General features: G+C 34.6%; 1 protein-coding gene across 1 annotated transcript in view; it reads right to left on the bottom strand.

The window, feature by feature from the left end:
- Positions 1-249: 249 nt before the first annotated feature.
- LOC109110103 (leucine-rich repeat-containing protein 75B-like) overlaps positions 250-27,682 on the bottom strand; it is a 28,797-nt gene continuing 1,364 nt past the window's right edge. The window contains exons 2-5 of the mRNA XM_042730008.1: positions 20,785-20,913; positions 17,666-17,778; positions 5,266-5,611; positions 250-1,743 (exon numbers count right to left, since the gene is read on the bottom strand). Of these exons, the coding sequence (XP_042585942.1) occupies positions 1,510-1,743; positions 5,266-5,611; positions 17,666-17,778; positions 20,785-20,913 (822 nt within the window). The 3' untranslated portion in view covers positions 250-1,509. The remainder of the gene's footprint in view (positions 1,744-5,265; positions 5,612-17,665; positions 17,779-20,784; positions 20,914-27,682) is intronic.

Here is a 27,682-nt window from a genome sequence, read left to right as displayed (position 1 = left end):
ACGTGTATTTACGCTTTGGTTTGAAAGCAAACAGCACATCAGCGCAGCGCAGCTGACACAGAAGAGCGTATGCCGCCAGCGTATTGCTCAGAATTGCCAAAATGGCACTACGCTGATTTGGTGATGCTGCTTTTCATACTTTCCTGGACCTTGACACTGTTATTTATTTGGCAGTCTATGGGACAGTCTCAAGCCTCCCTGTTTTCATCCAAAATATCTTAAATTGTGTTCCGAAGACAAACGAAGCTTTTACGGGTTTGGAACGACATGGGGGTAAGTGATTAATGACAAAATTTTCATTTTGGGATGGAGTATCCCTTTAATTTTATGATTAATGACCAAAATTTGATTTAAAATAGAAGGGGTGTTGCTGCAACTCTGTGTTACAGGCAAGATTATTTTGAGCATGATGCTAAGAACATTTAAGAAAGTTTTAGTAAAGTTGACCAGACATGATTAATCAATGTGCTCCAGATATTAAAATACACCATACAGAAATGTAGCATAATGACCCACCATATTTCAATGGACGATTCCAAAGGGAGCAGCACGGCAATGACACAGCAAGACATATTTAAGAGGTATATTTAAGATGACCTGAACATAAAAAGGTGAGCAATCTTCTCATATACAACAAAAATGTTTCTTTGTTGAAATACACCTGTTGTCTTCTAAGATAGTTTGTTCATCATTAGCAGACAACAAAAACAAGATGCTGACAGTTCAACAGCGTTTCCTTTTTGTTTCATCATTCACAACTACACGATAAGTGGTGCGTGGGTATACACAAGTGAACATTTTGGAAAGGGGGGGAAAATGCAAAAGTCTTGACATAGCAGTTTTGCTTGCGTCACGTGACGTGGGTCGGCTGTATAGTCTGTTGAGCTGGTTTCATGGCTTTTGTTGGGAGATTAGTAGAGCACACACAGAGTGGTGATAGGTCCGGTCTGCTGTGGCAGAGACGGCCTCAGCAATGCAACACTGACAAATACAACTAAACCTGACCAGACCCCACAAAATTCCTAACCATACCTTAGTTAAAAGCCGGGTCCGTAGAGCTTCAAATCCTCCGTTGGTATGCATCAGCCAGTTGACTGACTCAAGGATTTTTTATTGGCATTTTTTCCTGTCCATCACTGGTCATTCGTGACCGAAGAGGGGCGTAAGAAAGCATCTTTAATGCAACTCTCTGTGGACGCCTCCAATGAACCCCCACCTCGAGTCAAGGAGCGTCATCTGCCAACACAGTAAGTCAATGGTGAAGCTTTGAGAGAATTTCAAACCAGCGCGTTTCACCGTTTGCTGTGTTCAGGTGGTTAGTTGGCTCTTTAAATGTGATGCTGTTGGTTCACACATAACCGCAATGGGAAGGTCATGGAGCTGCAGTGGAGGAGGGAGATGGTAAAAGGTGTTGATTGGGAAAATGGTACTGAGAGAAGAGAGATCTCTTGCCTGCACTCTCCCGTTCTTTCTTTATCCCATCGTTAGGTCACAATGATCGTGATTGGCTCACCTCTCACAATGGTGCAGGGTAAAACTACCTGAACTTTTGTGTTCCCCGATGCTCCATGGCTCCAGATCCTCTTCCTCCTCCTCGTCTTCATCCTCCTCTTCTTCATAGTGGCTAGGTTCTTCAATTGAGCTCTCCATGCGGTAGCAATAGGGCTGACCCTCTGTGTACTCATAGATGGTGGGCAGACTGCCCTTTAGACTACAGCGTCGACGTAGGGCCACCAGAAGAGGCTGAGAACAGAGTCGAAACAGTTTAAAACTTTTGAGTTACAATTACCTACAGATAATATCTGAAGAATGTCTATTGTCTGGATGTGGGTGTTACAGAAATTCATGGAGTCTTCTATTTTATTTCTTATATTAGATGAGATGCCAGCAGTACTTGAATGATCATCTGTTACTTAATATTGAAAGTTGGTTAAAAAAGTCTAAAACTATATGAACAGAGAAAACATTTCAACAAAGGTCAAACTAAACAAGAAGCGTATTGTAAAAAATATTGATAACATTTCACAATATAGTTACATTTTTTACATCAGTCAATGCATTAGGTATCATGAACTATTAAAAAGCAACAAAATTTATTGTTATAGGTAATTTTTATTGATATTTGTTAATTAATGTAAATATATTTACATTCATCATATATATATATATATATATATATATATATATATATATATATATATATATATATATATATACATATACATACACACACACACACACATACACACACACAAAATATAGTTATATGTAAAATGTATACTGTAAAAATGAACAGGAACCAATAAAAATGATGTATAAGTATTGCTCACTGTTAGTTCAGGATACCTAAATCACCAACTAATGATAACAAATTGATGCTTTTCTCCTCAGGGAAAACTAGTCCCATCCAAATAGGACTTTAATTAACTGGTTCACCCTGCCAGTTGAAAATGGTGAGTGAAAACATATAAAACAAATATTTATCTTGCATAACCTAATTCATCCAAGTAGAACATATTCCTGGATCAACATCCTTGATGTTTTTGGTACAACATTACAATTAGCCAACATATTTGAAGAGTTTGGTTCCAAAACACGATAAACGGCATTAAAAAAAAAAAAAAAAAAAAAAAAATAGTTTCCACCAAAATCAGTATTGTACTGTGCTTTACAGTGCTCCTGTAGCTCAAGTGGTAGAGCATTGCGTTACAAAACACAAGGTTGGGGGTTCGATTCCCCGGGAACACATGATAGGTAAAAATTGATAGCCTGAATGCACTGTAAGTTGCTTTGGATAAAAGTGTCTGCTAAATGCATAAATTAAATTTAATTTAATTTTAAATTTTACTGAAAAGTCAATTTTTAATTTTATGCAAAATGCGATATCCACCGAGTTATTCTGTCATGTTTTCTCCCTTTTTTTCAAACTACAACAAATGCAAGTCTCCTTTCTTTGCAGAATGCCATATATCCGCTCAACCAATCACAGCGCACAATTCCACGCACTGTAAACAGTAACAACCAATCACAGTGCACCATTCCACATGCTGACAGTAATGGCGGTGCTCTGAATACACCCGCCCTGTTTCTCAATGTTCATACTATCCATCCTAAATAGTATGTGAGATTAGAATAAGTGTGTCCCAAAGCATAGTATGTTGAAAAGAGTATGCCAAAAGTCCCCGGATGGTCTACTATTTCAGGTTGACTTTTGAAGTGTGGATCCATGCACACTTTAATAGCTAAAATTACCCACAATCCACTGCACTTTGGCGAAGGATTGGGTCCAGAACTATTAACACAAATAGAATTCGTTAGAAAAACTACAAACGTGGCAGATGCGCACGATCGAGGTAGAGAGGTTTACAAAAAGGGGTTTGAGTTACTAATAATCAACATTTAACCTGGTAAAAATATTTATTTATTGTTGTCCATGTTATATTTAATCTGCAACAGCAATGTGAACTTTTATAAACATCCATTTGGTCATTAACTTTTAAATGCATCATTATGCAGAAAATATGAGCAGAGTTCTCTACATGAAAGACCCTTGACTGGCAGATCAAGGAGCTACTTCTTTTCTCTCCAGTACAGTAGGAAGTTCAATTAAAGGAAATGTGGAAGATGTTAACTGTGACAAGATGATTGACAGGCCAGTTTACAGTGACAGGGTGCGTGTAACAGGTGCGACAGAGCGGTCCTTTAAGACGCATTTGTGTGACGTGATAGTATGTCCCAAAGCTTTCCTACTCTTCTACTACACACTCAAAAGTGTATACTTTTTCTACACCAAAAGAGTACATACTTTAAGGGCGTAGTATTAGTAGGCACATTGAGATGCAGGGACGGCATCCTAGTTTTCCTCATCTACTTTGTACTTTGTGATCAACAAACAAGGGTTGCATGATAAATCGCATGTGATTGTCATTGTCAGTAATGCCGGTTCTGTGATAAATCTCCATCGCATGCTTTCAGATGGAGTGGCATTTAATACACAGAGCCGTACATCACTGACAAGTTATGCAATATCGCGTTCTTAATTGCAGATGAGTCGCATTCGATTATGAACACAATATTGCGTAGTTTGTCAGTGTTAAGTGTTTTTATTAATGCCATTAATATTTTTGTTAATACAGCGTATAGCACTAGTCAACACAATGAATGTAACATGGCAAAGATGAATGCACTTTTGGTAGCTAGTTGAATGTAAGGGAAATATCATTTTGGAATTTCTGTGGTTTGATGTGATGTTGTTGTTCATGTATGTTCATGATGAAATTTTATTTTATTGTTGTAATTAATTTATAGCATTAACAAGATGACCTGCTGAATTCATTTTGGGAGCAATGACTGACTGAATGTATTTTTAGTCCAGTGCCTGTATATAAGATTAATATTGACCAGGTTCAGAGCGTGTCATATGTGGATCAACTTACTATGTTGTGCATTTTCAACAGTTTCAATATGAAAAATAACTTTTATATTGATTCAATGAAAAAAAAAAAAAAAATTTAATATTTATTGGATTTATTTATTTTTTTTTGAAGATAATAAAATTTTATTGTATTTCTTTGAAAATCAAAGATTTAGATTTTTAATGTTATCATAACCTAAAGATGCTATGCGAAAGTTTGAAACTTTCACATAGTACCTCATGAAACTTGTACATCAAGAAACATAAATGTTCCCCACTTATGCAATAAAAATGTGCAATATCCTTATATTTATTTGTTACCACCTCCATCCTAGTACATCTTTGCATCTCACTCTATTCTGTTCCATTATCATCTATAGCACAACTGTTCATACAATTTATTGATTTTTCGATTTATTTTGCAATATTTGTCTTTTTTTTTGTCTGTGAGTTGTTGTTGTCTCTGTGTACTGGAAGCTTATGTCACTAAAATAAATTGTATGTGCAAGCATACTTGGCAATAAAGCTCTTTCTGATTCTGATTCTGAAACAGAAAATACTGTTTTTCATCTTGCCACTTTCTTGGTAAAAACAACAACAAATTTTGTTGCATTTTGGAACCAAACTCTTCATTTTATGTTTTGGGTCTCTAACTTTAGGTAAGCCTCAAAAGTAAGGCTATGACAGTTTGTCAGCGAATATAGGCTAATCCATGTTGTATCTCTTATAAGGCAGACAACATGTCTTGTAGTACAATTGTGTTTTACCCCAAATAAAGCATTTATCTCAGTGTAATTATTACAATAAGGGGAACTGTAAGTTAATTGATTTTAAGATTCAGTTTTTTTTACCTGTGGCATGGTAAATATGTCCACGTTGTTGCCCAGGTCAACCCAGGCAAGACAACTGAACTTCTTGGAATCTTTGAGGGCTTCAGTCAGATCTTTAAGGATGCCAAGAGTCAGACGGTTCCCATTGAGAGCCAGTGTTGTGAGTTTGGGCAATGCACCCAGGAAGGGCAGAAGTAGACGTAGGCCCTCATCCCGGAGCTCAGTGAAACTAAGATCTACGGATATCACAGCGCCCCCACTGGTCTGGAGGTAATACGCCACATGCCGTATGTCGCGAGTTGATAAAGGGATGCCAGAGAGGTCCACAGAGTCACTGCAGAGCTTCTTCTGAAGTGTTGTTTTAAGACTAAAAAGTGAAGAAAAAAAAACATTATTATATTATACAAATATTATACACTGAGGAATTCAATGAGAAAACTAAAAACGGATATACAAGCATATGATTTGGACTGTAAATCTGATCATTTATAACAAAAAAGGAAGTGTTGTGGCTTTAACAAAATAGGATTTGGAATTTTGGTCTTTATTAAAATTATTTTCTTCTAGCTACAAGCAATTACTTTTCATTACTTCAAATTATAGGGAAAAGGATAAGAAGGCTGCTGTGGTGGGGGAAGAGTTTGGGATAGTTTTGTGCTCAAACTCATCCTTTGCCTTTGGAATTTGATTATTTCATAATCGTATGCAAGTAATTTTACTCTCTAGTACATTAGTGCGATTAAAGAAGCAGCTTTTCGGAAGAACACTGCAGATATAAAACAAGAAACAGGAATAAAAACTGAGTGCACAGTTAGTTATTGACTGTAATCTGTTTGCCAACTCGTGGGAAGCATGAGTTGCCACTATGCATGTAAATTTCATCTTTATTGTAATACTGATAAACATCTATTCAGTGAATATTATCCTTTGCAATTTTTTGTTCAGAAAAAAAGCTGTCACTTAGGCAATACCCTATAAAGTACAAAAGCTACATATTACCTAGAAAGTACATATTAATATTTTAAAAGTACATATTAGTACCTAATTGTACATATTAGTATCTTTTGAAAAGGTACTGCCCCAGTGACAGTTTTGTACCTCTTTTTTCCCCTGAGAGTGTATATACAATTTAAGTGCATATATCCTCTATAGCTTCAATAGCTGTCATTGAGAGCTTCTGCAGAAATCAGATGAGAGCTTTGAGAGCTTTCTTGCATGTATTGCCAGTTATGACAAAGTCTTTGACTTTGCCAAACCAAACCTTCTGTTTCTTCTTTTTGAGTCATTATTTGGCAAGTGTTTAGTCTATTTGCAAGGCACAAATAATTTTCTGCATGAAAAGTCTTCTCAGGTACTCTATGATGCAATGTAAAAATTCATAGTAGTCTCATGAACCAGTAATCAGTGGCTTCCTCGCACGAGTTCATGCTTCTGATTTATCCATGAGCATATGGCATGTCTTTGTGTATGCAAGTCAAATGCTGTACATAAGAACATAGCTGTACTGTACCAAAGTGGCACTGGGGAAACATACAGTCTGTAAGAGGAGATGATATTAGAGCTCTATAAGAGACTGATAAAATGTCCTAAAGTATGATTTTTCTTCTCAAACCATTTCTGAAGTAAGGTTCATAGTCAGAGTTCACTATTGTTCTGCCAAATACTGGATCCCTGCTGTGGTGAAAGCTGCTTTTATGATTTTTTTTTTTTATTTTTTATTTTTTTTTGTTACTTATGATGTTTGCAGGCAGTAGACAGAATCTGTACCTTTCTGTTCACCCAAAATAAATCTTCTTTACACTCTCAAAACAGTTCCAATGAACAGTTGATAAGACATTCATATTTAGTTCAAAGTCTAACATTGAACTGAACTGAACTTTTTAGATTGGAATATTTGACTAGTCGAAACCTGCTCATTTGAATGGAAAAGAACAGGGTTATTTTATAATAATAACAGAAAAAAAATACAAAAAGATATGAATGTTTATTAGAAGGTGTAATTCAATATAAAAAAATACTTTCCCAGTCTAATATGCAAAGTTAAACAAGTAAGCCATTCCCTTGTGAAAAAGAAGTGGACTTATAATTGTAATGAATGTGCAGTTGCACTTAAACTCTTAAAAGTTTCAGATAACATAATATTAATGAAACAAAAGGCCACTTAAGTGTACTTGAAGAGCATACACTTTAACACTGTATTTATTAACAAAATTGTAAAAAGTGCATTTTGTAATGTGAAAATAAATGTTTACATTAAAAAGTACATTTTAAATTATTTGGCTTTAATCTTTTATTGTGCTTTATAGAAGTGCAATTATTTTTACATGTTGACTAACATACCAAAACACCTATAAAGAACTTACTTATATATATTACTGTTTTTTTATATATTACAGTGCATTTGCTTTACATTTACTTAACTTTAAATGTACTAAATGGCAACTTAATGCATTTCCATTTAATTGTACATAACATGCAATTAAGTGTCTGAAAACATAACATTCATTTAACCATTAACTAAATATATTATTTACATAATAAGTTCTCCTTTTAAAGGCATGCTAAAGTGTACTTTCACAAGGGTTTCTCAGTGTCTCTGTGGTGCCTATAAAGAACTGATCAGCTTGAATGAGCATTTAAACTAGCATGACAACCAACAATATGACTCTGGGGCGTGGCTATCTGTTTGGTTGACCAATGGCAGACAGGGGGCATGTTCAGGAACCCTTTTTAAAAAAATTATTTTTCCAATTCCATTTGGTGCCAGTAATGGTACCAAAATTATACACTTCACCTTTAAAACCAACTAAAATGTTTATGCTTACACAAGATACTTTTAATTTATTTGTAAATGAAGTGAATATCAGGATAGATGCTCCTGTCAAAAGAGCCTCAGTCCTCTATCCAGCACCATTACCATCTGTGCCAGCGTGTGTGCTTCATTTTGACCCGGTTCCATTAACAGGATCAATAAAATACAAACACAGACATACATCACTCAGCTCCACAGATGTACATGATACTTTCTTCATGATTTGGGTCACATGGTAACAATGAATAGATTGAAATGGAAATAGGGATAGTCCTGTAATATATACTGCCACACAAACCACAGGACAGATATCAAAAGAATTTTCATTTGCTGAGGAAACACACACATATACACCCACACACTGAGATGCAAATGTATTATTACAATCCTCTCAAAGGCTGATATCTCTTCATGAAATCCCACTGACAGTCTTCTTCTATTTTCCTATGACTGGTAGCAGGTGGCATCGCTCTTCTGTGTTTGAGCCCAAATTCAATTTATTTGCCAAATATAACTCCAGGTCCAAACCCCCTGGCAATTGTGCTGTATACGAGTGTCCACAGGCTTTATTTTGAAATACAGTGGTTCTTTTAAGCTTGCTGCCTCATTTTTGCTAACTCACATGGCAATCTACTCTGCCTTTAAACAGTGACATTTGAGGGATCTCTGTGATTAAATAGCAATAGGTTGACCCATGAAAAGACTGCGTGCTTTGATGAAATGCTATAGAAGTTCTTTGAAGATGCTTTAGGGATCAATTTAGATAAAAAGTCAGCAGGGAGGTGCTTTTGTGAGGAAATAAGATTAGTCTGACCTTTTAAAAATTATTTAAAAGCAAGGACAAATTGGTTATTAAAAACATTTTTTTTCTATTCTATTATAAAACTATTTTTTAAACATTCTTAAAACAGGATAAATTTACTTGAGGAGAACAGTTGCTACAATGTTTTGTTCTTGTTTTAAAGCATAATCTCACTATATACGTGAGATATATTTTCTGAAAAATGAGAAAAATACTGATTGACCATTTTTTAAATCACAATTTTTTTGTGTGTGATGTGCTGTATGTTGTCAAAAGTTGAACAGTGACTTTGAGGTTGCGAAACAAAATGTGCCATCTGTGCCACTGCAGCAGGATGGGTAAAAGAATAATAAAAGTAATTTTAATGTGTTATTTATCTATTTATTTTTCTTGCGACCAGGTGCCAGTTTAAATTACAGTCACTTCGGGCTCACTTCACGTTCCTTGGCAACCAGCAGCTATGAGTGACATTAATTTTCCTTACTGTCAGCTTTCGTACGATCACAGACACTAAGCATTCTGCACTCAGATGCCGCCAATGTCTGTTCCCTCTGCACCACTTTTCTAGTCTACAGAAATATGTGAGTTCTGAAACACATCGAAGCATCAATAGAAAGATTTTGTCCATGCAGAGCTGAAAGATTTCCTCCTCAGCCTTCATTTTCTCCCTCCAGTCTTTCCTAACGAGTCTGATTCAAGCCTTAGAGTGAAAGTCTTTTCTGCTTTACTGGCATGTTACACAATCAGTAATCAACAGGCTCTTCTCTTCTCGCTCATCCCAAATTGCTTAATTTAAGGTATGAAATCGCCCTTTTAGCACCTATGTCAATCTGATTTTGTTCAAAAATGGTTGAACAGAGACAAGCAGCATAGCTTAGCATCTCCTAATAGTGAACAGCTTGTTCATTAAAAAGCAAATATGCAAATCTGAACACGAACACAAAAATGTATTCTAGCATTACTGCAAAATCCTCATTTAAATATGAATTTCTCGTTCAGTGATCTGTCTAAATGAACAAAGGAATAAGGAAAAGTGTTGTCTAATATGCTAATGAGAGTCAGAAACCAACTAACTGCTTCAAGCTGGCTGATTGCATCTTAAACACAACCACACATAAAATTAACAGGTCTTTGACTTTATGGTAATATGTGTGGAGTCAACTGTTTATCTTTGTGCATACAGCTTCATCATCTGTTAGACTTTTGTCTAGAAATTGTTCTGCTTTGTCAGTGAAAAGACCTACACGGTTGTATGGCAGTCAAGCATGACAAGAAGCTAGCGTTAAAACCCTGAGAATGTTAAAGTACTGCAGGTTGTTGTCATCACGCACTGCAACTCTCTTCATTCCCATGAAATTCTATGAAAAAAGACTAATCAAAAATATTTCTGTCTGTGTGAAAAAAAAGAAGCTTCTTTTCTGGATTCCAAAGAACTGTTTAAGCCAAAATATTCTATATTAAAAGAAAGAGACAATTTGGCACAGGAATATACATAAAACAAACATACATTTGATTTATTAATGAATTTACATTATTGTACATTATTTTTGTAAATGAATTAAAATAATACATTACCCTTGCACTTTAGGGTCAGTACGTTTTTTTTTTTTTTTTTTTTTTAAGATTTAGAATGTTGAAAAATATGTGCATTTGGCTACTGCCATTGGCACAGGCATCATTTAAACAATTTTTTGGTTTATTTTTTGTCCCCATCACTTCATAACAGTCCTGAGTCAGTCAATCAACTGCAACAAAGATGAATAGGAACACTAACATAGTGTTTGTTTGTCTGACTATGCTAATGGTCTACAAATGGGACAAATATATATATATATTCTCTAGTGCAAAGCAAACATGATTGTGAGTGTGATTATTTAGCAAAACCTTTACATAAGAAGTAAAGCCGGTTTTCTGGGGCCTGTTCTTCATCCCTGAATGGGTCTGAAAGGGTCTGAGAGGTGACAGATAATGCAGAGGATACTGAAAGCTTAAAACCAACCAAGCAGAATGAGTGACAGTGAAAAGGAAGACAAGAGGAAAAGAGTGGTACAAAGACATGTCTCCCACCGCCGTTGGCATGGCAATGGTTGTTTTCTACCTGAGTGGATGCTTTCACACCTTTGATCAGTGTGAGATTCAGACTCATACCCGCCTCCAGGAGCAGATGCTGGTCTGTCTTTCTATGAAGGCCTGCAAATAGCACTAACACATCATGGCCTTAACTGAGCACAGGTATACAACACACAGAAGTAGAAACACTGACAATTACATGCCATCTGAGAACAGAATCACTACCCGCTGAAATTCAAATCACAAATACGGGTTTTAAACCACATGAGGGTGAGCAAACAATGACAGAATTGTCATTTGTTTATGTAAACTAACTGTTAAAGTCTCTGGAATCTCAGATTTACCACTGAGAACTAACCCCTAGTAATCTTTCATGTGTCTCCACTAGAGTTTCAGATAAGATCTCAACAGTGGCACAAACTGCTCATATTTGCACAGATATCAATTCGAAATCCAAAAAGATTCAAAACAGGCACTGAAACATTGCTTCTCAAATTTGTCCAAAATCAGATTATCTAGACCATGCAATCCATAATAGGTTTATAGCTTGAAAGTTGTATGCAAAGAAATTTCTGTTCAGTTTTTGGAAAATAATTACATTTTAGAAGTTTAATTTTGTTTGGCTAAAGTGCAAACAAAAGCCTTTCCACATAAAGTGACAACTCATTTTAATATATGAAAACATAATCAAAGTCGTGATCTCTCATAATGTAAGTGCCTAATTACCAACCAGTTACATGAATAATATTCATAAGCTAAGCGCATAAGTTTATACAATCACTTATTATATTAGTTCATGGTGTTTATGCCTTGTTGATTATGGAAACATTCACGTTTTGTTGGGTAGCTCTCTTAGAGTGTCTATTAGTTGTTAGACTATCTACATTTCAAATGTGCAGTAAAAAGGAGCAAATCCAAAATAATTAAGGATTACAGAACTGAGCAAAAGTGAAAATTGCAACACACATTTGTGAATCAGACTGCTTAAACCTTGCTCTTTAGGAGTGGTTGTCATTGCTGTACCTTTACTTACACTACCGTTCATAAATTAGGTGTCAATAAGACACATTTTTAAAGAAATTAATATTTTTATTCAGCAAGGATGCATGAAACAGACAAAAATGACAGTAAACATATCTATGATTTTCAAAATGTATTGTTAATGTTAATTTGAGCAGAAAATTTTAATAATTTGATATACAGCGCCGTTGCGCTACGGGTGTCCTGAGTTCGAATACCAAATCGAGGACCTTTCCCGATCCACCCCACTATCTCTCTCCCACTTTGCTTCCTGTTAGCTGTGATGTGTCCTATCATAATAAAGGTGAAAATGCCAAAAATAAATCTTTGAAAGAAAACTGTAATCATTTGACAATATTGCTGTTTTTATTGTATTTTAAATCAAATAAATGCAACCTTGGTGAGCTTAAGAGACATAAAAAATCTTACCAACCCCAAACAATTGAACGGTATTAATTTAAATACCTATTCATCATTGCATTCATGTGCATCCATATCTGTGATCAATTACAAAACTCAGTCACTGCAAAAACACATTGCAAATAGAAAATGTTGATGCAAGGGAAGTAGAATTAATTGTGCATCCCTAATACATGCAAAAGCAAAAATAATACATTAGGCTGACTGACAGATTGTGTTTGTGTATGTCTGAGCATGCATGTGTGCAGTCTGGATAAATCAGACAGTCACACAGTCATCACAGACAGTCACTTTATACTGCCAATCAAACACAGAAAGATGGTCCTATTTCATGCAGATTCTCCACAATGCCTGCTTTACAGTCCTGATCAAGCCCCAAGAATCTGCACACAAAAGAACCAGCACAACATGAAATCCTGCTTCTTTCATCGCCTCTTAGATCTCTCTTACTCCCTGCGTTTAGCATTGTCAGACCGTTCTGCTCTCTCTTTCCTATCGAGTAACACACCGTGATGTTACATTAATCTTTTTACCCACTCTATAATTACATTATCTTCAGTCACCATCCATGCAAGTTAAACCCCAATAAAAGCCTGAGGATGTCTCTATAAGAGATGAGCAAACTAATGCAGATCCATCAAAAGTGAATAGACACACATAAATCTGTCAATTCAAATATAACCAACCCCTGTTTCTCATTTCGTTTTTCATTTCCATGCAAATGGAGCTGGATTACAGTGATGTGGCACCTAATAGGACTAGCATGCAATCATGAAATGAAAAATAGCGAATAAAGAGGAACACATTCGATGTAACCTATAAAATATCTCAAGATATATCCTCTGAAAATAAGTCTCAAATTGCAAAGGATAGAGTAAATGCATCTTTTAGGTATTTTACTGAAAAAAGACAAAAATATTGATTCAGAACAAACACTTTTTCTCCATTTCTGAGGTTCTCTGACTTGTTTTGTCCTTTGCTCTAAGGCCATACCATGTTTCTTCATTTCTTTCTCACACTCTTTTCAAGAGCCTGTTCCTTGTGCTGTGTCTGGTTTCTGTAGTGTAGAGCAGCAGGGACCTGCAAACTCTCTGTTTGTCAGATTGACTTATATGAACACAAAGCTCTAGGGAGAATATAACAGATCCTCCTCAACAGGGCTCCTGAACCCGAGCTGCACACACATACACACTCACACACTGCAGAGCAATCTTCTCTGAATCTCTAATCATACAGATGGTTGGCACCACTGCCAATAAAGCCAAATTAGATGAACTTGCACACACATAAAACTTACTAACAGAAAAGTATCAAAAGAATCATGGTAATATCATGTTTTTTTTTTTTTCATGTATTCTTTGAAGTAGCTTGGATTACCATGTAAATAATAAGGCACATGCATATGTTGATCAGTAACACATCAATAACAGCCTATATATAAATTTAACATGATATTACACTGTTAAAAAAGAAAAATTAAATCAGTATCAGACTTGCTAAATATTTTACACAATTTCTTCAGCAAGAATTACAAATATATAATAGAATAGAATATAATAGAATAGAATAATACAAATTAGTATAAATTAATAATGTTTACATTACGTTTACCCACCATTTTACCCCCATACCATGTTTTTTAAACATGTACCATGGTATTCTTCAAAGTAGCTTGGAGTCCCATGTAAATAATAATGCACTTGCATTTGTTAATCATGCATAAGTACCACTGTAAGGCTTTATATAACAGAGCCATAGAATTACATTGTAAAAAAAAAAAAAAATAATATAATTTATGAGTTTATGAGATTTGTAAATTATTCCATTCCTTTTTTACTCACAATTTGTACAGTGTCCCAACTTTTTTGTAATCGGGTTTGTATTATGATACAATATAATATTTACTCCATGTGGCATACACCAATATATTTTAACCTATGTGCATTTTTGTCTTGTTTTGAACATGAATCTAACAAATTTTGTTAGGTTTATATATATATTAAAAAAAAAATTGTGCATGACAAGCTATATTCTCTGAAAGTCTTAATATATCATGCAAATTTGCTTCTAAAGTAAATATATCTTGTTTTAAGTATTTTTTTGTATGTCTACATATTTTAGTGGACCAAAATATTGATTAAGAAAAAGATTTTTGGCAGTGAATTATTTGATAGCATCACTGAACTATTGGAACTGCCACATCATTTCTCATAAGCAAAATGACCTTGTTTCAAAATGACCAGTACAGTAACACTTGCTTATGTTTAGCGACCCTGCATAATACATGAGAACTGCAGTGTGAAAATACCCTTCTCACGCTGTGTCTCTCATCCACTCATTGCTTTATCCTCCTGAGAGCCTAAAGGTAATGGAGCAGGGCAGCATGGTTAATTCAGGATGTGGAAAAACTGTATTGAGAAGAGGCAATGAATTCAGGGTGCATGTAATGGCCATGTGGGTGGAACGGATACTGTACATACACACATTTATTCACTTTTCAACAAGCACAAAATATGCAAAATATATTCTGCAACCATTGACTGGTGCTTGTTTAACACCCTGCAAACTGGCTGCTCTAATGAATTTAATTAATCAGGTGAAGTGAACAGGTTTATGTTGGATAAATAAGGTTCAGGTCAACCTTGTGGAGCATTATACACCCAAGTCACAAAGGGCATTATGGCATCTCTCTTCAGACAGCACTTCCCACATCCAGCAGCAGTGCTGGTAAAAAGACTCTCCCAATCGATAGAAGAGATGAAGGGGGGCTGAGATTAATGGGCCAGTGGTGGCAGGCCAAACAAGCTCTAATTTGTTACACTCATCTGTAATCACACTGTCTGAAACTGCTATCAGATTTCTGCTCAGTAAATCATGGAACAGATCAGCAGTTTATGCAAATGTCAGAAGATTTTCAAGGTCTTAAAAAGAAGAAATGGCAAAAATATGTGTTTTTATGTTAACTAAATCTAAAAACTACTCAATTCTGATTCTGGCAAATTATCTGTGCTGGTACTACTAGATCTCAGTGCTGCGTTTGACACTGTCGATCATAACATACTACTAGAGAGACTGGAAAACTGGGTTGGGCTTTCTGGGATGGTAATCAAATGGTTCAGTTCATACTTAGAAGGGAGAAGTTATTATGTGAGTATAGGAGAGCATAAGTCTAAGTGGACGTCCATGACATGCGGAGTCCCACAAGGCTTAATTCTTGCACTGCTCTTGTTTAGCCTGTATATGCTCCCACTAAGTCAAATAATGAGAAAGAACCAAATTGCCTATCACAGCTATGCTGATGATACCCAGATTTACCTAGCCTTATTGAAGTGACCAAATGACTATACAGCCCCATTGACTCCCTCTGCCAATGTATTGATGAAATTAACAGATGGATGTGCCAGAACCTTCTTCAGTTAAACAAGGAAAAACCTGAAGTCATTGCATTTGGAAACAAAGATGATGTTCTCAAGGTGAATGCATACCTTGACTCTTGGGGTCTAACAACTAAAAATCAAGTCAAGAATCTTGGTGTGATTCTGGAGACAGACCTTAGTTTCAGTAGTCATGCCAAAGCAGTTACTAAATCTGCATACTACCATCTAAAAAACATTGCAAGAATTAGATGTTTTGTTTCCAGTCAAGACTTGGAGAAACTTGTTCATGCCTTTATCACCAGCAGGGTGGACTATTGTAATGGTCTCCTCACCGGCCTTCCTAAGAAGACTATTAGACAGCTGCAGCTCATCCAGAATGCTGCTGCCAGGATTCTGACTAGAACCAAAAAATCTGAGCATATCACACTAGTCCTCAGGTTCTTACACTGGCTTCCAGTTACATTTAGGATTGATTTTAAAGCACTTTTACTCGTTTATAAATCACTCAATGGCCTAGGACCTAAATACAAAGCAGATATGTTCACTGAATATAAACCTAACAGACCACTCAGATCATTAGGATCGAGTCTAAGGCTGCACAATTAATCAAATTTATAATCGTGATTGCAATTATGGATGCCACAATTACGTAATCGTTCAAAACGGCAATTAATCGTTCGAAGTCTACTTACTGTATGTTATTTGGCGTACTTAAGATGCGTTTTTCTTGCTACATGTTATCTTAAGGGTTTTTTCCCATTATTTTAATTTTAGTTTTAGTATAACATTATAATACCATTAATATTTTTTTACATTTTTATAATTTGAAGAAGAAACCAATCCGATGTATAGTTGACATTTGAGGCTTAATACCATAGAAAAGCATAGTATTTTCAGGTTGTTTATTTTCATATAAAAATACGGCATGCAGTTGCATCAAACAATGGTATAAACATCATTCAATGTAAATTGTGATAATTAATGAACCATGGGTTCATACAAAACAAGGGGAGTCCGCTTTTAGCTATTATGCCGCCCCACAGTTGGAATCAGTTTCCAGAAGAGATCAGATGTGCTAAAACAATAGTTACATTTAAATGCAGACTCAAAACTCATCTGTTTAGCTGTGCATTTATTGAATGAGTACTGTGTGATGTCCTTACTGACTGCACTATATTTTATGTATAATCATTTTCTATTCTTATCCGTTTTAAATTCATTTTAAATCTCTTAATTCAATTTTTAAATAATTTTCAAAGTTTTAAAATTTCCTGTTTTATTGTAGTGATTATTATTATTTTTTATTTTATTTTATTTTATGTAAAGCACTTTGAATTACCATTATGAAATATGCTATATAAATAAACTAAAATTATTAAACATCTTTGAGGTTTTTCTTAAAAATGTTCAAGAATTGAAATAAAGATGAAATTAAATAAAATAGAAATATTTGAACTTAAATGAAAATGAGAAATGGATTACAAATGTTTCCTAGGCAACTAACTGAAAAAATAAAATAAAATAGAAATAGAAAAAATACAATATAATAAAATAAAATGTCAACATGAAATGTCAAAAGCTCATAAAATTACTAAAACTTAAACAAAAACCTAATTGATAACTGTGAATAAAAGCTAATCCAAAATATTAATAAATGCTATTCTAGTATAGCCTACAAATAATATTATAATAACACTATAATATGTTACAGATTACATAGTATATACTGTATACTGTATATACTTAGTACACAGTAAAGCATGATATGAATGCCTCATTCATTTATAATATATCAAATAGAAGCTGAAGTAAACAGTGTATATAGTTCAACGTGTTACTGTGAGGGATGGAATGAAATTTTACTCCATATCAGCACTTTATGATGTTTTGCTGGCATAAAGGACAGGGAAGATTTCTCACCAGGCCTGGGCCTTTCTCCGGGTCATACTTTTTCTGAGCCACTTGGAGTGAGGGGTCAGGTGGTAGATGAGCTGTCTGCAGATTTTATCAGATGACTTCAGTGTGTCTGAGTCCTAAAAAAAACCCAACATGAATAGAAAGACACAATATAAAATGAAAAAAGAGCCCTTTGATTAAATTTGACAAGACAAATGTGGAGCCTGTGGTATGAAGTTCTCATATTCTGCGAGTAAACAAAATAACGCACTGTAAGGAGCAGATCAGGGCAGTTTCTTATTGCAGTCTTTTTTCTAAAGTTTGATGTGCTTTTAAGATCTAAATTTAGATTGGACAAAAAGTACATCAGAAACATAATCTTCTCTGAGACTGAAAGCAGTAATCTTCTCTGATATATAATCCAGATTGGCTTTGTGTCTTTTTTTTTTTTTTGCCTTGTGGATTTACAAAGATGGTCATCTAAATCATTAAACACTTTCAATGTGTACCAGACAAATCAGACTAATTCCTCAGATAAAGATCAGTGAAAGAAAATAACGAAAAAAAAAAAAAAAAAATCAAGATAATTAATTCAAATCATCTTTAAACGAATGAGCTTTTCTGGGTAGGTCGATCCGTCTCTGTCTGTGATGCCTTGTAAAAATATTCTCGATAAAGTGTGTACGACAGCTGTCAGAGGGCATGCCATTGGATGAGGGACACTTTTATGCCTTTAAATTAAATTACATTACTCATCGATTTTAATTTCAGTGAAAGTCAGACTCTTGCTAAAGTTAGTCTGCTTTAAACGGAGCTGTACAGTTGCTGTAGTTAACTCTACCCATGATCACAAAGGATCTGGGGCAGTTACATACAGACGACACAATTTGTTAACCCAAGATTTAAAATGTACTAACTGGATTATTGTGGATTGTTGTGGATTTAGATGTCACAATCCAACCTGACTCTCTAAACCAAAATTTCACCGCAGTGTTGCCTTCTATTAATAACTCGCACCCTGCTTCGATGGAAATCTCTGGACCTCCCACTGGCACAAGCGAGGTGATGGTTTCACATTTAGAGGTGCAAAACTGATGGTACACTGCAGACTGTAGGAGGTGGAATAAATCATGTCATCAAATATTTATGCTGGAGCAGGTGTGATGTTAAACCAATGCCATTTAATACACCAATGCCCTAACATTTTCAGCTTTGTAATGTGAATTGCAAAAAAGCTGAGGGGCAAATTCAATTCACAGCTGCAAAACTTTAGACTGTAGCATTTAGACTGTGTATTAAAAAGTACTGTACATGAAGTCACTGTCATTTGTTTTTTTCAGCTCAAACGCAGGTTCTTTCTATGCAAATGAGGCTTATAATAGAATGCACCATATTCACAAAAGTGTGTCTGGCTACTCCTTTAGAATTTTACATACAATGTGAATTTTCTAGTGATTCATATTTTAAATTGGTGATCATATCATGGAGAAGTGCATTATATCTAGATTATATCAATTATAACATCAACAGTTAAAATTATGATCAACTTAAACCAATAATTATGAGATAAAAAGTCTATTATGAGATATTAAGTCAATTTTGAGATAGGTCATAAATATGGCATACAAGCCTAAAAAATGAGTAAAACTCAACAGATACTTTTTTCATAATTATGACAAACGCATAATTATAATAGGTAGTTAATCTCAATTAGGAACTTAGTATCTCATAATTTTGACTTTTTATCTTATGACGTTTTAATGCAATACTTCTGACTTTGACATAATTATCTTATAATTAACTTAGATTCTAATATTTTTTCATCTCATAATTTTGCCTTAGTATCTCATAATTGCATCTTTTTCTATAATATCCCCTTTATGTCATAATTATGAAGGTTTTCATAATTCAACTTTCCATCTTATAATGTATAACGTTTTATATCATAATTTTAATGTCATACTTATGTCTTACAATATAATTTTTTTCTTGATTTCATAATTGTGACTTTTTATATCATAATTTCAACTTCTTATGTCATAATTATGTCAACTGTAAAGTTTTTATCTCTTACTTATGATTTTTGTTCATATGTGACTGAAATGGGATTTCATAGTATTGAATCCTATGCAATGGCATCATACAGTTGTGTCCAGCATAAATTTGTGTCCGTTTCTATATCATTACCAAATTTGCGTCATTCCTTTAGTGGACTGGGTATCAGTGGGCACAATTCCCATCTGAATGTCTGCCCTGCTCAGAGCCCTTTTTTTTGGCAGCCATCTCTCTAATTTAATCAAATTCAGCCACTGTCACTTCTAAAGCAGGTCAGACTGAGGTGTGCAGTTTCCTAGTGACAGTTTGCTTACAGTCCTGTAGTCTATACTGCGTGTCACACTGAGCTGAATCTATAGATGAGAATCTACATCTCCTTCACAAACAACCACCTCCTCATGACTCTGGCTCTGAATTTAATGCACCTTCTCTTATACTCAGCAGCAGCCTCAGGGTTCAGCAACTGCATTAATCATTATAAGAAGAAGAAAAAAAAATCAGCATAGACCATCTTTAATATACAAGAAAGATAAGCAAGCAGACTTTAGTTTTCATAAAACTGCTAGTTTCTATTGTGCCCCGCAGCTGGTATGGCTTACAAATGAAGACTTCAGCAGGAAAAGGAAATCGGTCTCAATGGAATGGCCTGTGGTGCTGATTCAAAGATCCTGGATAGCTGTTGGGCTGACTTAAGGCGCACAGATGCTTTGCTGATCTTCAGTCATATCGTACTTTTAGCATATCAGCGAATTCAGACACAGTGACTCAGATAACACTCTGAATATCTTTCAAAGAATTAATTCATTTAAGGAATGGCTGTGATGCAACTTGTTAAAATAACAACTGAAGTCACTCAAAAACAACAGTAGTTTGAGTTTATCCAGACTTGAGCTTAAAAGTTGATTGAAGAGAATCAACTAAACTTCTGCTTGATGCATACAGGGTTTGAAATAAATACATGAAGAAACACAAATTAGACATCTTAGGACAACTAATCACTATACGCAAACACATTTCTTTTCATTAACTTTAATTAGCAATCAATAAAGTGAAGAAATTACATGCTGAAGTGGAGCTGGATGACTCACCTTCTTTGGGCACTGCATGTCTCTGGCCAGGCTCAGCAGGAGCTCATGAGATATGGGGTCCACCAGGTTTAGAAAGGATGCGTTCTTATAGAGGATATCATTGAGTGACGTACCCTCTAATCCCAGGTCCTGAAAAAGAAAAAGATAGAAAGAGAGCACATATTATCAGTCCCTCACTCAAGCTGCCTTTTCTGGCAATTTCATGATGTACTGTATGGCTCTGAATGCTTATTTGTCCTTTTTCATATTGGTAATGCCAGAGATTAATGCTGAAATCTATATCCATATAGGTAGTTAGGTACACAAGTTACTATCTTGATTGCTATCTGTGTGGAAGCTAAGATAACAAGGGGCCACATTTACTAAAAATTTCACACAATTTCCATATTTATGTGTGCAACAGTTGGTGACTATAAAATCAAAACACAAATAACTAGTTTTTGTATTGGTTGGGAGTATGTAAGTTTTGCGTGTTCATTGGGTTGCTCTTTAGAATTCGCTGGGTCAATGTTCGCGCATTGTTTGGGGGAAAAAAATTATGCAAATGATGTATCAGTATTTCTGCCTGAAAACATCCATATGCAGAGTTTGTACAAATACAGTATGTATGAATTTTGGATTTAAACGAAGGATGAAAATGACACTAATTTATAATAATTTAATTTCACAAAAATAAATAACGAAGCTAGAAAACACGCTAATGCATTTACTGTAACTGAGACAAAAACATATTGAAGAATAGCAGAATTTAAATAAAAAGTTTGGTTAAAAAAAAAGAGATTTTGCAACGATACCAAACATCTTTGGTCTATTTTTAAAATGATTATAGACCCCCAATGCTCAAATTTTATATATTTTTAAACAAACTAGCTACATGTATGATTTGTGATTTTACTGACTTGAGAGAACACTGTCCATGTCGCCTAAGCTAAGACCCACCATTATGACTTAAATGGGCCTGACTATTTTATTCTTTCTCTTCTTTTAAAGTTCCACAGACACTAATTTTATCACTTAAAACTTTGATAATCAAAATAGCATATTTAAATGTTTTTCCCATGAAAATAATTTCCTTATGTCTTAAAATGACTTCTAATTCTATAATACTATAATTCTAAAACCTTACCTTATTGAGTTTACAAGGTTCTATGAATATGCAAATTAGTCCCCGCCTCCACTCAATCACACCTGCTCTACTTTCACTCTACTTTACTATCACTTTAACTGAAGCAGTACACAATGACAAGTAGCAATACTCGATAATAATTGTAGGAGAGTGAATCCGTGATTGAAATGATTTAAATTCTGAATGGATTATAGCCTAGAAATGCACAAAGTGCGCTCACCTTATTATGACTAAAAAGCTGTCAAACATCTTAGTGCATTGCAATTTCGCAAAGTTCTATTATATTCAATGAAGCATTACACTGCACAGTGAACTTCTTATTTACATTGTAAATACACCTTCTTTGTTATAATTGGAGGATTTGTGATTGTGTTGAACTCAGTGCTAAACAAAACTCAAGCATTTGAGCACTAAGTAGACTACTGAACACCTCAGATTGGCCATTGCATTAAAGAAATCTACAGATATGTCTGTGATTGGCTACAATGCTCAATACTGCAAAAACACGTGAATAGAAACCTCTAACCGCTGAATGAAAAGCCCTGCCTTGCAGGTTAATGGGACTGATTACATGTTTGCGTTTTTGAGACGTTTTTTTTTTTTAATCTTTGATTATTTATTCTGCATCTAAATTTGGTTTTGACAGCTGTCCCAAAAAGTCAACTGGCCCTTTGGGAAAGTCCCAGTGTTACAAGAAATTGAGAACATAATTTATAACATAATAATGAAACATAATAACTTTCATGTATTATGCAACTTTGATTTACATAGATAAGAATAACTGTACAATGGCATGATTGGGGTGTTTCACTGTGACAAGAGTGAGAGCCGCAGACTTTCAGTATCACAGAGGGGATTATGAAACTGCCTCCATTGGGTTATTAATATTCAAAGACCAGATGCTTTTATCTATGGTGACTTGCATATTCTGATTGGAACAGATCTTTGCACTCAGTGCAGTTGGCGTGTGCGTGCTTAAATGTGTTTAGCTGCAGGGAAGAAGACGCCCACACCTACCCACCTCTCTGTCCCCTACTCTTCTCCATCCATCCAGCACCAAACACCTTCTCTTTTATTCCCATTATCGTGTGCTGAATCTCAATTCCATAGAAAAAAAAAGAGCACAGGGGTCACTTCGACTGCTGGAAAGACCTGCTTAGACCAGCATGAATTTCCAGAATGAATATTGGATAGCGCTGGTTTGAAGGTTGAGCTTGTATTGTTTCTTTCAACCCAGGATCATTGGAAAAAACATGCCTGTGGCCACATTTCAGCAAAATTATATTACTTTCAAAGTAAAATGTCCAGTGAGGGTCTAAAAGCGCGTACAGCTTCATGTGAATCTGGTAAAATTGTATTATTGTTGATTGTTGTACATATCACAACAGTTCAGAAATTAAACGTCTGGTGAGTGCCGCTAAAAGGTTAATCACATTTGAAAATCCCATCCTAATTGATAAAACCAAATTGATAGTTTTATCAGAAACAAACGTGAGTTAAAAATGGTTGGTGTTTTACTGCCTCTAGTGTTTAATTAATGTAACTGAAGTGCATTTTATCTATAGGTAAGTTTTTTGGAGTTTTGCAGGTAGATGAACATTTTTCCAATGAGCCTACATTGATTTCCTTGTTACTAACTAGCAGCTACGCATTGTCTGCAAAAATAAATAAAGTCTAGTGTTTATAAGGTTAAACTGCCTGTCTGAGAAATGTAAATGTCAATATTGTTCTATGAGATCCAGACAGAATATGAAAAAAGCACGTAACAAGATGTGTAGGGCCAGTTATGCACACATACACGTCTCAGATGGTGGGCAAGATGGATGTATTTTTGTTTTAGTGAGGATGTCTAATGACACTTGGCTCTTATGTCTCTTTACTCTAACAAACCATTTAATCTTAGTATGGACAACACACACCAACACAAACAAAGAAATTATAGTGAAAGTCAACTCAAATTGACCTGAGAGGTCTGGGAGACAGTAAGTAGGACATGATGATGAAAAACCTTTTAAGATTTCAAAAGAATTCCTGTAACCGCAACTTCCAAGAATCCTAATAATATCATCTCTATGACAAGCCTTTTGAGAAAGAGACTTGAGTAAAAGACCAAGCACCGGCTGACAGCTGCCTCAAGTTATATCATGCGAGATATGGGGCTGTCAGCCAGTTTTTTTAGATGCAGTCCGGCTAGCTGGTATCTCTAGATCCTTTATGCCAAAATAATATTTCATCAATGTGAAATCACTATACTGTAGCTGCAGTCCTGTATCCAACTCACATCTCTGTAAGTAGTAGAGGAAAACCAGGAAACATGCCTCCTGGAGTAAGATGTGCTCTCCTTCAATTTCCACTTGACCACAGAATTCAGTGCATTTACTAGTGCACCTGTTTAGACATTTGAACATCAACTTTTGAGGGATTTATTCCTGAACAGGTGTTATTTATATCTGAACAGGATTGAGGTTCATTTACTTTTTTCAGCTTGAGTGACTTTTTATTAAATTATTATTATTATTATTATTATTATTATTTGATAATTCTGCTCTCTGGATGTACATCATGTTTAAAAAATATATAATAATGTATATTTGCATATTTAAATGATTAATGTTAAAAAAACAACTCAGTTTGAAGTTTTATAGTTTAGTCATTTTAAGTAAAACTAATACATTGAATTTATTTAGTATTTTATATTAATTAATATTGTGTTTATTATAGTGCTGTCAAACGATTAATTGCGGTTAATCGCATCCAAAATAAAAGTTTTTGTTTACCTAATATATGTATGTGTACTATGTATACTGTATTTATTATGTACATATAAATACACACACATGCATATATATATATATATATTTTAGAAAAATGTTAATACATTTAAAATATTTATTTATAATATCAATTATATGAATATAAATATATACATGTAAATATTTTCTAAATAAATACTGTATGTGTGGGTATTTATATATACATTATAAATATACACAGTATACACATATATTATGGAAACAAAAACTTATTTACTTATCGAGATTCATTATTTGACAGCACTAGTTTATTATTATACTTAATATATATATATATATATATATATATATATATATATATATATATATATATATATATATATATATATATATATATATATATATATATATATATATAAAATACATTTCTGCAATAGATGTTTTTCTCTTTCTGTAAAAATCAGATGACAGATAACAGATGGTTTCCTACGGGGGGTTTCTTGCTTGGTAGGAGGTTCTCATACCCAGGTTTGTGCTGTAACAAGTATATTAGCAAATATTTATTTCCCCTAATAATAAACTAGACAATGCAACATCATAATGCACATGCTAAATTCATATATTGCAATTTATCATAATTTGTACAGTACAGTACATTGTTTTTTAGACACTGATCTACTTATCCCATGTTCTCTAATCAGTTGCTTCCATGTATGTTAGGTCCTGTTATGATTCTGAAACATGAGAGTCATTTTTAATTCTCTGTTTCTTGATAATGGGAGAAAGCCTTAATAAAGACTGGATGCACACAGAGGACCACATCACGGGTCTCCGTTGACATGCTTGCCGCAGCATAGGTATCCAAGACTATCTTTCTGTGTTGATTAAAACACTCTCTGCTCTGGGATGTCAAATTCTCAAATGTAATTAACAGCACATCCTGAGAGAGGGAGACAATGAAAGGGGACTACAAAAAAATGAATTTAAAAAAGAAAACAAAGGGATGACAACTGCAAACGGTGGGGGGAAATTACATAAAAGACTGAAAACATTAGAAGAGAGCGCACAGTGTGAATATCAAATACACACAAGTGACTAATAGACATAAGACCGAAAAAGTTGTAGGCTGAAGCCTATTCCTACCCTTTTTATATATTTATCTAATAAATGACACTTTTCTCACTGAATTTGATTCATACAAGATAAACAGAAATAATAATATAATAATAAAAGTGGTAAAATTCAAGATGTGCTTTGGTCTCTCCATAATCTATGGTTAATAAACTTAAAGCAGTGCACAGTGTCATCTTATAAAAATAAGAAGAAACATTGTTACTTTAATAAAACATAATAATAATTTAATAATTTAATAATACCGCCCTTAAACTATATTATATAAAAAGTTTTTGTTTCAAAATTCTTGTTTTTCTCACCATTTATTGAAATATCTTTGATAAGCCAGTAAGCAACAGATCCATTTATAATTCTTGGCAGATGCTTTCTAATCAAAACAACAGATGAAAATCAACAGTAGCCAATTCACATGAGCAAGGCAACAGCATTTGGAATGAGAGAATGAGCAGCTGCAAAGATGAGAACATTGAGAGAGAGAGAGAGAGAGAGAGAGAGAGAGAGAGAGAGAGAGAGAGAGAGAGAGAGAGAGAGAGAGAGAGAGAGAGAGAGAGAGAGAGAGAGAGAGATAGAGAGAGAGAGAGAGAGAGAGAGAGAGAGAGAGAGAGAGAGAGAGAGAGAGAGAGAGAGAGAAAGAGAGAGTTTTATAGAGTTGTATGGATGTATCTTTGGTTTGGGAATAATGGAAGAACTAAGAATGCCTTTTTAAACCCCATTTTGATGAGGCGTGGCTGCATCTCCTTGTCATTTTGACACAGTAATCATATTATATCAGAAAGAGATTGTAAGGAGAACAGGAGTTCATAAACTGTGACAATTTCTGCCCTCATATCAACACTTTTAACACAGCAGGAGAAAAATGCCTTCCTTCATTTTTGCTCCAGGTAAAATAATAATACATAATACTTCACATTGTTGATTTTTCTTATATATGTTTTTTTTCCCAATAATAATAATAATTGTGACACTTTTTTCGATGTTAAAGTACCTTTTCTTGTCCCAGTGTGAAGAGAAAACTGTACTGCCAACAGCTGATGGAGCAGAACTGTCTGTCTGTGCAATTGTAAATGAGGGGAGTGTTCAAGAAACCTGTTCGAAAACACTCATTTTTTGCATGCCATAAATATATTACATTGTTTATATACTTTATTGCTTTTTTTTCCCAGCAACAGCTTTTGACTTATTCTTACACATGCACATGACACACTTATGCAAGTGACCTCGTGATCTCCTGCACTCCTCTGTCATCAGTGCTCAGCTCTCTCTGCTGCTCTGTACTGTGTTAAATTTGAGTATATGTGTCACTCTGACAGAACAAATGTACTATAGAAGCATCCAGGCATTAGTATTAGTGTTTGTGTAGAGTCTTGACAACAAATAGCAGCAAATCCAGGGAAATGATTTCTTGCGGAAGGTGACTCACTGCAGCACTACAGAGTGAGCCGCACGGCGGGTGTCTGAAATGGAAATGCCAAGCCACATTTCACCTGCTGGTTACTATACGAGGGTCAATGACACATAAGGATGTCTGAGGTGATGAAAATGGGAAATCTAGTTTAAAACACATGTGCCATGTTATAAGAAATATAATTTTTGTATTCTTGATGGTTTCATATGTGTTTGGAAAACACTTATAGCAATTATTATGCAAAAAAAAGGGTAATGGCAAGACAAAACTGGCTAAAAGTGTAACCATCGAGTTAAAAACTATCAGTGTTTTCATTGAACTGTAAATACACGTGAACACAACTTTTTTTAAATTTATTTTATAATACATTATTAGCTACTTACTTTTAATTTACTTGTTTTATTTAATATTAAATATATATTTGTACAAATGTCATGACATTTGAGTTACAAAAGGTATTCATAAAGAAAAAATAAAAAC

Source organism: Cyprinus carpio, chromosome B8 (assembly GCF_018340385.1).
Source record: "Cyprinus carpio isolate SPL01 chromosome B8, ASM1834038v1, whole genome shotgun sequence".
Classification (NCBI taxonomy): Eukaryota; Metazoa; Chordata; class Actinopteri; order Cypriniformes; family Cyprinidae; genus Cyprinus; species Cyprinus carpio.
Note: the sequence above shows the minus strand (reverse complement) of the source record. Positions and strands in the feature narration are given on the sequence as shown.